We start from the raw sequence: 13,223 nt of genomic DNA on the forward strand, positions 1-13,223 counted from the left end.
TCCACACTCACTGTGATCTGATGGTAGGGAGGAGTGTCCACACTCACTGTGAAATGGTATCGTTTGGGAAGGCATACTTCTTCTCACAAGTCAGCCTTTAGAGATGATGTCCTTGGAGAATTATTTCCTGATCCTTGTAATCTGTGCCTTGAATCTTGCTAATTAGCAGAGATCACATATTTAAAATATGTAACAGTAATTATAGAAAAGAACCCTACTTTTTTTTTTATTTCATTAACAGTGATGGTAAATAATCCTAGAAATAAGATCACCATGAGGGCCTTGAATTAAGAGAGAAACAGAGTCATGGAGACAGAGAGAGAGGAAAGGAGGGAGGGAGAGGAAATTTAAAGAGGAAGAAAATGTTGGGTTTTACTAACATGGAAGAAAACTGTGAAAACTTTCACAAAATACTGTTCTTGCGTTATCACTCATTATGTTTGAATGTGACTTTGTAGCAGGTGCTGTGCTGGGTGATCCAGTGGTCACCCCAAATCATTCTTCTCCCCAAACACCCCTGGAGAGCACAGCCCGTTAGGACAGACTAGGGACAGGGGCACCAGGGCATCCTTGGGCCGCCAGAGAGTCGATGGACATCACATGTTTCTTACCACTAGGCCCTCTTCCATGCTTTCCTTCTTTCCTTCCTTCTTCTCTGTGGCCCTGTTTTTATCTCATTAGCCACCTCGTCCAACAGTTTTAAACCAAAATTAGATCACATTGACATTTTTTTTTTTCATCCCACCAAATTTTTGAGACTCACCTACATGGAACAACTTGTTTGAGTTTTTCATCCACAGACAGAACACCTCTGCCTTAGGTCTGGTACACTTGTGCTCTTACAGGTAATTTTCTGGTGTGCAGGGCACCCTCCACTGTTTCTGGTACCTGGTATAGTTCCCAAGGATCAAACCGTGTTTGGTTTTTAATGGTGATGGCAGCACTGTGTGCTGAGACAGTAAAGCTTTTTGAATTGGTATCAGGACATCATGGTCACGTTTCTCCCCTCCCTGAGGCCTCAGCCCTGCTGTCCATGGGACTGGGCAGGGGTAGGAGTGGTGAGGGGCTGTGTGACGTGACATTGGGCTCTTGACTCCCCTTAGCATATATACATGGCCACTGTCATAGAGCAAGCCTGCAAGTAATTTTCCTGACTGTCCACTGCGTAAATGCCCCGGGGGATAAAAATAAGGCCTTTAAAAAGGCGGCAATCATATAGCAAATCACTTTAAAAAATTTTTTTAATGCTGTATTTATTATTGAGACAGAGAGAAATGGAGCATGAGTGGGGAAGGGTCAGAGAGAGAGACACACACAGAATCCAAAGCAGGCTCCAGGCTCTGAGCTGTTAGCACAGAGCCCAACGCAGGGCTCGAACCCAAGAACCATGAGATTGTGACCTGAGCTGGAATCAGCTTCTTAACTGACTGAGCCACCCAGGCGCCCTGCAAATCACTTTTTAACTTTCCCAAACTACAAAGATTTTTCTTTATTGCTGGAGCATGAAAATGGACAATTAAACTATGGTATGTTTTCCCTAAATAATAAAAACAAAACAAAACAAAACAAAACGAAAACACCCTCGGTTTTTACTGCCATGTTCTCCTTTTCTAAAACTGACAGTTGACATCCTTTCAGAAATCACTTACTTTGCATCATCCTCATTCAGGTATAGGCTTTAGCTTAATTCACTTAACTATTTGAACTGTGTACGCGTGCATGTGCACACGTGTATGTGTGTGTATGCACATGTGTGTCTGAGCAGGATTGTGTATGTTGTAGGCCTAATTTAGATAAGTAAATAACAGTAATACAATTCACTTTACAGTGATTTATATGTAACCAAAGTTTGGCTCTTCATTACTTTGAATGGTCAGTTTCTTTATCTGTTGTTTGAATTTTATTGTGAATTTGTAATTGTGTCTTTTCCAGTTGCTACTTGATTAAATAATTCGTTTTACATATATGTGAAGATGTGCATTTTTTTTGTACTATCCTTTCCACCTTGGCTGCTCTCATTAGATTATAAACTTCTGGAAGAAAAACTTTCCAGAATTTATCCTTCCTGGAGATGTGCCCATGTCGTTCCAGCTTTTCCAGACCACCAGGGCTTTGTTAAGAGTCTTTCTTGATTTACAAACTCTATTAACTTGTATAAGATATTTCCAGAGTCTAAATTGTACTGTGACACATTTACCATATGCGACGTTAAAAAAAAAGTTCCCCAGCTCCATAATTATATCTTCTAATCCACTAACATATGATGGATTTAATGTCCCCTATTACATTTCTTCGTAGTAAAACTGATTTTAATATGTTTAACATTAGTGCATTTTCATGTTGGCTAGTTCAGAGGAATAAATATTCTCATATTCTTTGTTCTCAAAAGCACAAACAACCTGAGAGTTGTGTGTAAGTGTATAACAGCAAACAACATTATTTAACTAATGCTTTAAATCATGATTTCAATTGTGGCTTGCAAGTCCCCTGCCTCACCTAGATGGGAGCCATAGGTTTTTCAAGACGTAAGGATAAGTCAGCTGTTTCTCGAGACCATCTCTCTGCTTCGTGAAGTCTCGTAGGAACCAAAATGTTGGTCAGGTGGCCTCTCTGGTGAGTCCACTGGCACTGACTAGACCCCCAGCCCATGTGTCAGGGAAATCCCAGGTCCTCCCGTGTTTGGAGGAAGTCCTGGAAGAGAAGGGCCGGGTAGTCCCTTCTGACCCTGGGCACATGTGTCTGCTGATTTTGATCATTGTGCGTTTCTGGGAGCCACCAAAGTGCTGTTACCTGTGTTTCACTGTATCAGCCAAACCTGAAACAGTCCCATGTCGTCATGTCACACACATAGTCACATGTAGGCATCACTTACTGGAGGCGTCATGTGTGAGTATCAATCTTTATTGACATTTTGGTGACAACTAAAGAAAATTAACACCTAAAATGAAAAGCTTATAAAACAAACTTTCTTCTTCATAATTAAAGACCTGAAATTTTATATCCTGTTTGGAATATGGCCTTCTTCGAGAAGGCTCCAGTTTGAATATGCTGCCTATTGGAAGTGTCTTTATCTTCCAACCAGGATTGAATGGATGGTCTTAGCTCAAGATTTATTCCTAACCCACTTCCCTATATAAGAAGGAAAATAAAGATTTCCGTACCAGGCCTAGACTTTGTAAATCTGCTTCTGCACAGTGAAATTAATACTTCACATTAATATTCTAGGAAGTGTTCACTTCTTTCCATTACACAGCCCTTAATACTTTAAATGGTGCCCTTTCAGGCCTAGAGAGATTAAAAGCAAAAAACAAAAAACTATGACCTAAAAATCTGTAATGGCATCTCATTTATGAAAAAAATAAAGATCACCTAACCCAATACATACCAAGCTTTGAAATGACCATAGTTAAGATCCTCAGCACTAAGTTCAGGGGCACCAGACGCTGGCTGTCCACTGGCTGGACCCCACCCTCACCTCCAGCACTAAACAAAAAGAAGCCAGTGTTTGCCCAAGGGCTCACATTGGCCATGGTGGGCTCCGTTTGTATTTGTGCCCCTAGCCTGCAAGTGTGAGGAAGGGGCCTGATCATTTGTTAGACAAGGCAATGACCTCCTTCCCAGTTTCTGGTGGGGGACCAACCCGGTGGTTTTGCTCTTCATGCTATTCCAGCATGCGAAGAGCTTGGCTTACAAGGTAACGATAGAAAGCAACGTGCAACCTCTCAGTAATGCTCCACTCGGTTTCAGAGAATGATCTGCAAGAGTATAATAAACATAAGTTTCCATATTGATTTCCACTGTTTTTCCCTTAAGGTTGAGCTAAGATTGTAAGTGCTAGCAATGAACTTCCTAATAAAACACAGTTCTCGTGAAAAGAGATTCTTAACAGCTGCTTCCCGTGTCTTACGTAGGACCTTCAAGGAACCGCCTCTCAGATAGATGCAAGAAACACCAGGGTCCTCACCTTCATCACCTATGTTGGGTGTGGGATATCTGCCATCTTTTCGGCAGCAACTCTGCTGACATATGTCGCTTTTGAGTAAGTCTTTTTTATCTGTCAAAACCCAGTGCTTAACGATCCCAAAGTGTGAATAAGAAAATTGCCTTTGCTTTTGAAAACACTTCTGTACTTTTTGAATCATGTGGAGTGGTCCAACTTTAATGTACAGGTTTCTCATAATTTATATCATGCAACACAGATTTTCTAGCTATAGAACCTTTATTTATAGTTACTGTCTTTCTATGGAAAAATGCATTTAAACCTGGAATAGATGATTAAAAAATTTGTTTTCACATTTATTTATTTTTGAAAGACAGAGCACCAGCAGGGGACAGGCAGAGAGTAAGGGTGACACAGAATCTGAAGCGGGGTCCAGGTGCTGAGCTGTCAGCATGGAGCCCAACACAGGGCTCAAACCCACAAAACATGAGATCATGGGCTGAGCTGAAGCAGAAGCTTAACAGGCTGAGTTGCCCAGGAGCCCCAAATCTGGAAGAGCTGATTAACATATAAATAAAAATTATGTAAAGCACTGTTTACCTGGTTAAAGGTGACAACATCTACTTCACAGATCTCATAAAAGTAGTCCTGAATCAGAAACCTTTTTTTATTCTTTAAAAAAAGGGATCCCGGGGTGCCTGGATGGCTCAGTTGGTTGGCTCAGATCATGATCTTACGGTTCATGAATTCGAGCCTCACATCAGGCTCTGTGTTGACAGCTCAGAGCCTGGAGCCTGCTTTAGATTCTGTTTCTCTCTCTCTCAAAAAAATAAATAAACATTAAAAATAATTTTTAAAAAGGGTTCTTACTTCGTTAAAAATCAAGAAACTTCCGAAAATTTTAGGGACATTGTTTTTTTTAAAACAAAAATCTCATTTTTATAACTAGAATTTTTCTTAGGTTAAAAAAGTGCAATCTGTCGAAACTAATTGGAAATTTGGTAAACAATTAGAAACAGTTTTGAAATAAAACTAATATTAAAAACAGTTATAAATATATATCTTAGTCATAATTATCATTAAATATGCACAAATTCCGTCCTCCTGGTGGGGCCACATCGCAAATACCTAACCTGCTGCAGAGCTTTGTGGAAGACATGAAGTTACCACCTGTGCTTAAAAGATTATTCGTTCTCCTCCTTTCTCCCCTTCCAGAAAGCTGCGCAGGGACTATCCCTCCAAAATCTTGATGAACCTGAGCACCGCCCTGCTGCTCCTCAACCTCCTCTTCCTCTTGGATGGCTGGATCACCTCGTTCCACGTGGAGGGCCTCTGCACTGCCGTCGCTGCCCTGCTCCATTTCTTCCTCCTGGCAACCTTCACCTGGATGGGGCTGGAAGCAATTCACATGTACATTGCGCTGGTGAAAGTGTTTAACACTTACATTCGCCGATACATACTGAAGTTCTGCATCATTGGCTGGGGTAAGCCGCTTCACAAGTTTTGGTTTTGTTTTACTGTCGCAGAAATGGCCAAGTCCTCCTAGGAAAATACCATTTCAAAAGACTAGTGCTCCTAAAAGAAACTTCACAGTTGTGAATGATGCAGATTTGATGTTTACATCCCATGGCAGGGGCTTCCTCAGAATGGTATTTGTAACTTTTTTTTTAATGTTTATTTATTTTTGAGAGAGAGAGAGAGAGACAGAGAGAGAGAGAGAGAGAGGGAGCGAGGGGAGACACACACATAGAATCTGAATCAGGCTCCAGGCTCTGAGCTGTCAGCACAGAGCCTAACGTGGGGATGGAACTCATGAACAGTGAGATTATGACCTGAGTCAAAGTCAGATGCTTAACCAACTGAGCCACCCAGATGCCCCTTTTTCTCTCTCTCTCTTTAAAAAAAAATTTTTTTTAATGTCAGAATGGTGTTTAAAAAAAAACTGTTCAGCCCTCCTTACTAAATTCAAGAGTAAAGGAAAAAAGTCCTAGCCTCCTGAGTCACCACAAACTTATTTCCTGTGACCAGAGCCAGCCCACCCAAGTCTGAAGAAGCAGCTGGCAGGCAGTGGTGCCTTTCCATTATGTTTCAAAACAGAAAGGCCGGTTCAGACTATCCGGACTCTCCTCACCCTCTAAACAAATGCCCGTGTCTTGGAACCAGCGAGAGAAGGTTATTTTTGTGTGTGCAACCAGAATACTGACCAGAAATCTTGACTTGAACTTCTTAACATGACCCCTCCGCCAGGCATGGATGGTAGCATTAGCCTGTTTGGAATCTTCTAGATGGGCTCCTTTCTTTATCTGGCCTCTTATCAGAGCAAGTATTTAGAGGTTTGAGTTTTCTTGTTTTGTTTTGTTTTGTTTTTGTTTTTGTTTTTGTTTCTGTTTTTGGCAGAGGGCAATATAGAAGTCTGGGACATTTCCAAGGTGTTTGGCACCATTTTCAGGGCACTAAAAGCATTTTTCAGGGAGTTAGGGTGGGGTGGCCTTTCCCAATGAAACATAACATGAAAATGTATATTTGCTTCTGGATTCAGAATAACCAGAATGCCAGTAAGCAAACTGAATATTTAACTCTCATTTATGAATGGCCTTTAGGGGTGTCTCGGTGGCTCAGTCAGTTAAGTGTCTGACTTCGGCTCAGGTCATGATCTCACGGTTCATGAGTTCGAGCCCCGCATCAGGCTCTGTGCTGACAGCTCAGTTTGGAGCCTGCTTTGGATTCTGTGTTCCCCTCTCTCTGACCTTCCCCTACTTGCATTCTGTCTCTTTCAAAAATAAATAAACATTTAATAAAAAGAGAGAGTGGGTTTTCATTGTTGCCACTCACAGTTGGATGTTCCACACCAAAGATGGGATTTTATCATTGTTTTGAGCCAAGTTGTCAGTTCTAACAAATGTGTTTCTGTGATATGGAGGGTTTTCGTTCCCTATTATTATTATTTTTTTACACCTTGCCATTATCAGTCCCATAAAGCAGTGCCAGAGGCTTCAGAAAAGTGGCTCACATCATGGTCTTTGTACAACAGGTCTGCCTGCCTTAGTTGTGTCCATTATCCTGGCAAGCAAAAACCAAAATGAGGTCTACGGAAAACAAAGTTACGGAAAAGAACAAGGCGATGAATTGTAAGTAATAAAAGCTCATTGGGAATTTATTAGTGATGAGTATATGTCCTTTGCTTCCTAATGTTTAGTACAAGTTTCCAGGCCAGGAGTGAGCCTCTTATTTGGGAAGGTTGGAACCCGTTTGCATGCCTGCCGAGGTCTCTACTGGGCGCTCCGCGCTGTGAGCTGCGTCCCCATGTCGGCCGGTGCTCTGTCATCTGGGAGACTGAAGGGGAAGTCTGGGATATGCTCTTCTAGGCTCAGAGGACCCATTCTCTAGGAGGAGATTCTGTAACACTCCCTCCCCTTAAACCCACACACATCTTCAGGAAAACCAAGTCAGTGTTTGCGTGGGGAAAATTCCCTTCAGACTGAAGGATCATTGAGGCCAAGATTTGTATATTGTTCATGTTTGGCAGTTCTCGCATATTTTATCTAGCCCATCCTCAATAAATATTTGTTGATTGAATGAGTTATTGATGGACAAAGAGCTTACTCCTGAGATGAGGCCTGTGAGGCAACATTTCTGTGCACATTTCGTGGATGGATAACACTTTCATATCCAGTCAGTGTCCAGTCTGTGTCCCATTCCCTCAAGGACTTCCTTCTCTTTATTTTTCCAAAGCGGGTCTCAAAATACCCCACAAGATCTAGCAGAAAATAAGTTGCCAGGTCAGATATTTTGGGATGCTAAGGGGGGGAACGTCTGTATGTAAAGGGATATTAGCTCTGGAGGTGAGCATCATTCGGGGGATTTTTATAATATGATATATTAAAAGTTGAAGTCAGTGCACCAGTCCTAAATAAGTGAATTTTACAAGTATGTCAGTCAAGTCTCACAAGACTTTAAAGCACATTTAGTAAATTGCTGTGCCGTCAATGGCTGTCATTTGTTGAGCATTTACTGTATGCCAGAGATCACGGTAGGTTCTGGGATTCAAGGATGCTCAAGACTGCCTTTGCCTTGGTGGCAGTCATGTGCCAGTGTGGGACATGTAACCCAGAATGGTAGCCATTTACATGAGAATTTTAAAATGAATTTAATTGCTTTAAATAAATTATCCAATCTTTGAGGCACCTAAGAACTTCCATAGTGTTAATTATGTATGGGGGTATCTGCAGATTGTCCTATTTGTCGACTTTACTCATAGGACACTGTACATATGGGACAGTTTTTGTTTTGAATTTTTTAATGCTTATTTTTGAGAAAGAGAAACAGAGCATGAGTGGAGGAGGGCAGAGAGAGACAGAGGCACAGAATCAGAAGCAGACTCCAGGCCCTGAGCTGTCAGCACAGAGCCCATCGCAGTGCTCGAACCCACAAACTGCAAGATCATGACCTGAGCCAAAGCAGGACACTTAACCAACTGAGCCACCAAGGTGCCCCTAGATGAAAGTAATTTAACACACATGGTATAGTTCTTAAATTGCTTTCATATTGGGGAGCTTGGGGTGGCTCAGTCAGTTAAGCTTCTGACTCTGGATGTCAGCTCAGGTCATGATCTCATGGTTTGTGAGTTCAAGCCCCACAATGAGTTCTGTTTGTGCTAATTGTGCCACGCCTACTTAGGATTCTCTCTCTTTTCCTCCCCCCACCCGCCCTTTCTCTGCCCCTTCACTGCTTCTTCTGTCTCTCTCACTCTCAAAATAAATAAACTTGAATAAAAAAATAAATTACTTTAATCTATTTTCTGATCTCTATATATCATTCTGAATATCAAGTATAGCCCCCCTCATCTCTTAAAGATGTAATTGGTGTAAATGTTTTAACTCTTCACGAGAAATGTCATTGTAGGGATACCACAGTTCTACACTAAGGTCTTGCCTCAGCCAGGCTAATTATATTAATAGGAATTATTTTGCAGCAGTAATGGAATCCATGATCATGTGTGTCTTAAGTGGGAATTGGCTCTTTGCACATGACCGGAGATGTTGCTGTAGGCAATAGCTAGTGTCAGTTCTATGGCTGAGAGTGTCAGGGTCAGCAACTCTGCAGCGATCTTGGCCTGATGTTGGCCTTTCCCTCAGAGATGTAAGGGGAGAGCTGCAGATCCAGAACTTGCATTCACGTCAGAAGTGGAAAGAACAAATAAGGACCTTGCCAATTACGTCTATGGAGAAGAGCTCTCCCAAAAATCCCCTAGCAGATTTTGCTTCCCTGTCATTTTGCAGGACAATGTTCACATGGGCACTTCTTAAATACACAAGTGATTGAGAAAATGAGTACTTAAGTTTCCCGTGCTCTAGAATGCAGTCACGTAAGAGAAGAGGGGGCAGAGAAGAGGGGGCAGACATCGTTTTGGGGGAGCCAACCAGGAGTGTCTTCACACCAAGTCAGAATTCAAGAACCCTCCTCATTTACTTTTTAACTGTTGATTTAAATAACTAGATGTTAAGACGATGGCTATCTAAGACAACCGCCCCCGAAACAAAGAAACAAAAAACTGTGTAAACACCAAAAAAGAAACTGTGGCCCAAGAAAATGAAGTGACTGTCTAAAGGCACTGAGAAAGGCCCAGCTGTGAACTCTGTAGAAGTCCAAACTAAGCCAGGAGACGTCTTCGGTAAACAGGACATGGTACTAAATCTCTTTTTCTCTCTATTTCTTCTTCTTCTTTAAGCTGTTGGATTCAGGATCCAGTCGTATTTTATGTGACCTGCGCTGGGTATTTTGGAGTCATGTTTTTCCTGAACGTTGCCATGTTCATCGTGGTAATGGTGCAGATCTGTGGGAGGAATGGCAAAAGAAGCAACCGGACCCTACGCGAGGAGGTTTTAAGGAACTTGCGCAGTGTGGTCAGCCTGACGTTTCTGCTGGGCATGACGTGGGGTTTTGCTTTCTTTGCCTGGGGACCCTTAAATGTCCCTTTTATGTACCTCTTCTCTGTCTTCAATTCACTACAAGGTAAGGTATATGGTACCTTTGAAATTTCTGCATTCTAATTATATCGTGTTTGCAAACAGTTCCATTGTGGGGCCAATGCCATGCTGAGTTTCTACTGCATTGTTTCTGGTAATGAACACAGACCCAGGTACAGGGTACTCATTAAAGGGGTCTTGAATTTTTTGCAGTGATGGGTATGTATCTCAAGCACTTGGAACAGTGCCTGATGGATAGTAGGTGCTCAATAAATCTACATGATTCTGTGACTAACTGGGGAGTTTAAAGGGAGGCAACTTTATTTTCTTCACAGTTTTGCTTAGTATCTCATGTGGAGGCACCATGGCCCAGAAGAATTTCTAGAATCTATGCAGGGACAGAGCAATTCATCTTGATTCCTTGGCTCCTTGGTTTTCAAAATAAATATCAATGTTCTAGTTCAGAAATGCTTATTTTCTCATGAGATATAGCAATCAGTTGAACAATTTGCCAGTGGACTTCTTTGTATAGAAATCAAAGGCTTCCTTCAAGGAGCTTCGTATCATGCTTCTGATTCCATAATACATACCCAAGTATATTCTATGAGGAATTTAATGTTTAAGCTTAAGTAAATATAAATCATGTTTTTGAAAGCTGAGTGACATTCTGTAAGATATTGGATATCCCTTGGGTCGTTGAAAAAATTCCCTGATGTTCAGAAGCACCGTAAGGCCCTCACTGCAGAAGGAAGGAGGTGACACAGCTTGGGATTTTTGAGTAGGGCAGTCCTACTGACTTACCGGCAGCTCCTGGCCATGCCCTGGTAGGTGTGTGGGGGAAGGAGGGCTGACTAAAGCTGCGTGGACCAGAGCTGGGGTGGACAGTGTGTTAGGATGCAGGCTTGCTCATCAAACTCACCCAACGAGATGCCCGGGCAGCCCTTCCCCTACAGGTGTGTTCTAAGAAAAGCTGGTATTTACCTGCAGGGGAGTGTTTATCATTTCATATTGTACATATCTGCTTTGCTTTGCATCCTAGTTTTCCCACCAGCTCGTGAGCTCCTGAAAAAAAAAAAAAAACTGTCATGAAGCAGGTGCTCAGTGATTGTTAAATGAATAAATGGATTGCTGGATGAAGAAAGGGGGAGTGGCTTTGGAGATGGCCTAAATCCAACCTGAGACTCCTCTGGCATAAAGAGGCACTAATTCAGATTTTATTCAGGTTCGCTGTCCCATAATAGAGGAAATATGTGGGCTCATTATCTCTAGTAAATAGAACAATAAGCCTCAAGAGCCCCTCCTAAAGATGGGAACTAGATAAGTAGCATCATGAATACATCTTCATTAGGACCTAGCTTTGTAAAGTGAGCATTCCCCTAGTTAATCTTTTCTATAATATGCAACATAGAAGTGCCTAGATAAATATTGACAAAAATGTCCATTAACATTAGAAATTCCATGGTTTTATGTTTCAGGCCCATTAATCGGCAAGCCCAACCTTGTTTTTGCCTTTAGAATTTCCTGGCAGTTTCAGTAGGCTTCAACAGCTACAGTTGTCTGTTCAGCTCTATTTCCATTAGTGAGAATTGGGATGTTTTATTTTTCCCAGCGCAGGTCTCCCGTCAGGAGGGAAAAATGTTCTAAACCATCCTCAAGTCACAGTTCTTCATGAATCGCTGACTTTTAAGACTGATGTGAAAATTATATAAATTCAGAACAGATTTCTGCACATCCCAGTGACATTAAAAACACTTCCCAAAAAGCAAATTTAAATTTAAACACAGTAGTACAGAGCACACCAGTCCATCAACGATTGCTTAGTGGCCAGGTCTATACAAAAACTTGTCAGGATGCTACAGAAAGTCACTTGGTGGCTTTTATTTGAGTCACTTTCTGAACCTTCCAAGAGAGCCTTGGCTGTTGTTGAAGGTATATGCGTTATTCAAAGATGCATATGGAATCTAGGCAGTCTAGAGAAACAATACAGTGAACTCGGGTACTATTTAAGAAAACTACCTTGTCTTTTTTATTCTTTCTGATATTTTTGTTTATTCCAGCAAAAAACAAAAACAAACAAACAAAACGATGCGATCCCTTTGTCTCATGGAGTTTCTATTCTAGTAGGAAAGATCCACATTAATCAGTAGTCACCATATGAAACGGAGCTGGTGGTGTTGAGGGCAAATGACAGAAGCCATGGTGTCTATACCGGAATATGAAGGATCAATAGGGATGACCTAGGTGGAGGTGGAGGTAGAAACGGAGAAGAGATGATTTCAGGCGAAGGACACTCCATGTGCAAAAAACCTGCCATTGTTAGTGATTATAGCATATGCCCCAGGAATTAAAAGAAAGTTCAGATAACCAGAAAACCAAGAATGAGCTGTAGAGTGACAGAAGGGTGTGCTTGGTACAAAAGGGTGGCTGGGACTATACCAGAAGGCTTGTTGTCTTTCTAAGAGCAGTGGGAAGTCTTTGAAATCCTTTCGATCTGTGGAATGACATGATGAGATGTGCATTTTATAAAGATGAAGCTGGACATAATGGAGAAGGGATTAGAGCAGCCCAGTAGTGTCTGCAGGCAAGCAGAGAGGAGGCTATTGCAATGGTCCTGGTGAGACAAGGCAGTGAATTATTTTAGACTGCGGTGGGGGTGGGCGACTGGGAGATACGTGAACAGAGTCAAGAGAAATTTTGGAAGTATGCTGCCACAGGACACTCAACAGTGGTTTTCTCATTAAAGTAAACTCTTGGGCACCTTAGTGGCTTAGTCAGTTAAGTGTATGACTCTTGGTTCAGGCTCAGATCATGATCTCATGGTTTCATGAGTTTGAGCCCTGCATTGAGCTCCGTGCTGACAGTACAGAGCCTGCTTGGGATTCTCTATCTCTCCCTTTCTCTTGCCCCTCCTCCACTCATGCTGTCTCTCTCTCTCTGTCTCTCTCAAAATAAATAGATAAACTTAAAAAAAACTCATTTTTTTTTTTTTAGAATGGATAGGATGAGCGGTCTTCTTGCTTAATGCAATGTTCTAGCTAACTAAAGCCTGTCATTATTAGACTTAGTGGTGGCCAGAGATGTAGAGTGTAATACAAATTTCTGAAAACTAAATTTTTGCCAGATTTTAATCTCAGATTTAGCTTGTAATGGAGCCTCTGAAAATCAAACCCCACAAGTCACCTTTTAGTGTTCTAGAGATGGCGTGTGGGGGAAGGACAGGTGTCCAAGCTGGGTCAGCAGTTAGATCGGGGCATCTGTGTCATGCCAGTGGGTTTTGCGAATACACATTTTTGTGTATGTCTTCAAAACTTTGGTTC

The 13,223-nt window shown here is 41.8% G+C and overlaps 1 protein-coding gene across 1 annotated transcript in view; it reads left to right on the top strand.

The window, feature by feature from the left end:
• Positions 1-13,223, top strand: part of ADGRG6 (adhesion G protein-coupled receptor G6) — a 136,688-nt gene that overhangs the window by 104,193 nt on the left and 19,272 nt on the right. The window contains exons 19-24 of the mRNA XM_029943244.1: positions 3,490-3,540; positions 3,864-3,868; positions 3,912-4,039; positions 5,156-5,424; positions 6,972-7,068; positions 9,669-9,952. Of these exons, the coding sequence (XP_029799104.1) occupies positions 3,490-3,540; positions 3,864-3,868; positions 3,912-4,039; positions 5,156-5,424; positions 6,972-7,068; positions 9,669-9,952 (834 nt within the window). The remainder of the gene's footprint in view (positions 1-3,489; positions 3,541-3,863; positions 3,869-3,911; positions 4,040-5,155; positions 5,425-6,971; positions 7,069-9,668; positions 9,953-13,223) is intronic.

The sequence above is a fragment of the Suricata suricatta genome, chromosome 7 (genome assembly GCF_006229205.1).
Source record: "Suricata suricatta isolate VVHF042 chromosome 7, meerkat_22Aug2017_6uvM2_HiC, whole genome shotgun sequence".
Lineage (NCBI taxonomy): Eukaryota > Metazoa > Chordata > Mammalia > Carnivora > Herpestidae > Suricata > Suricata suricatta.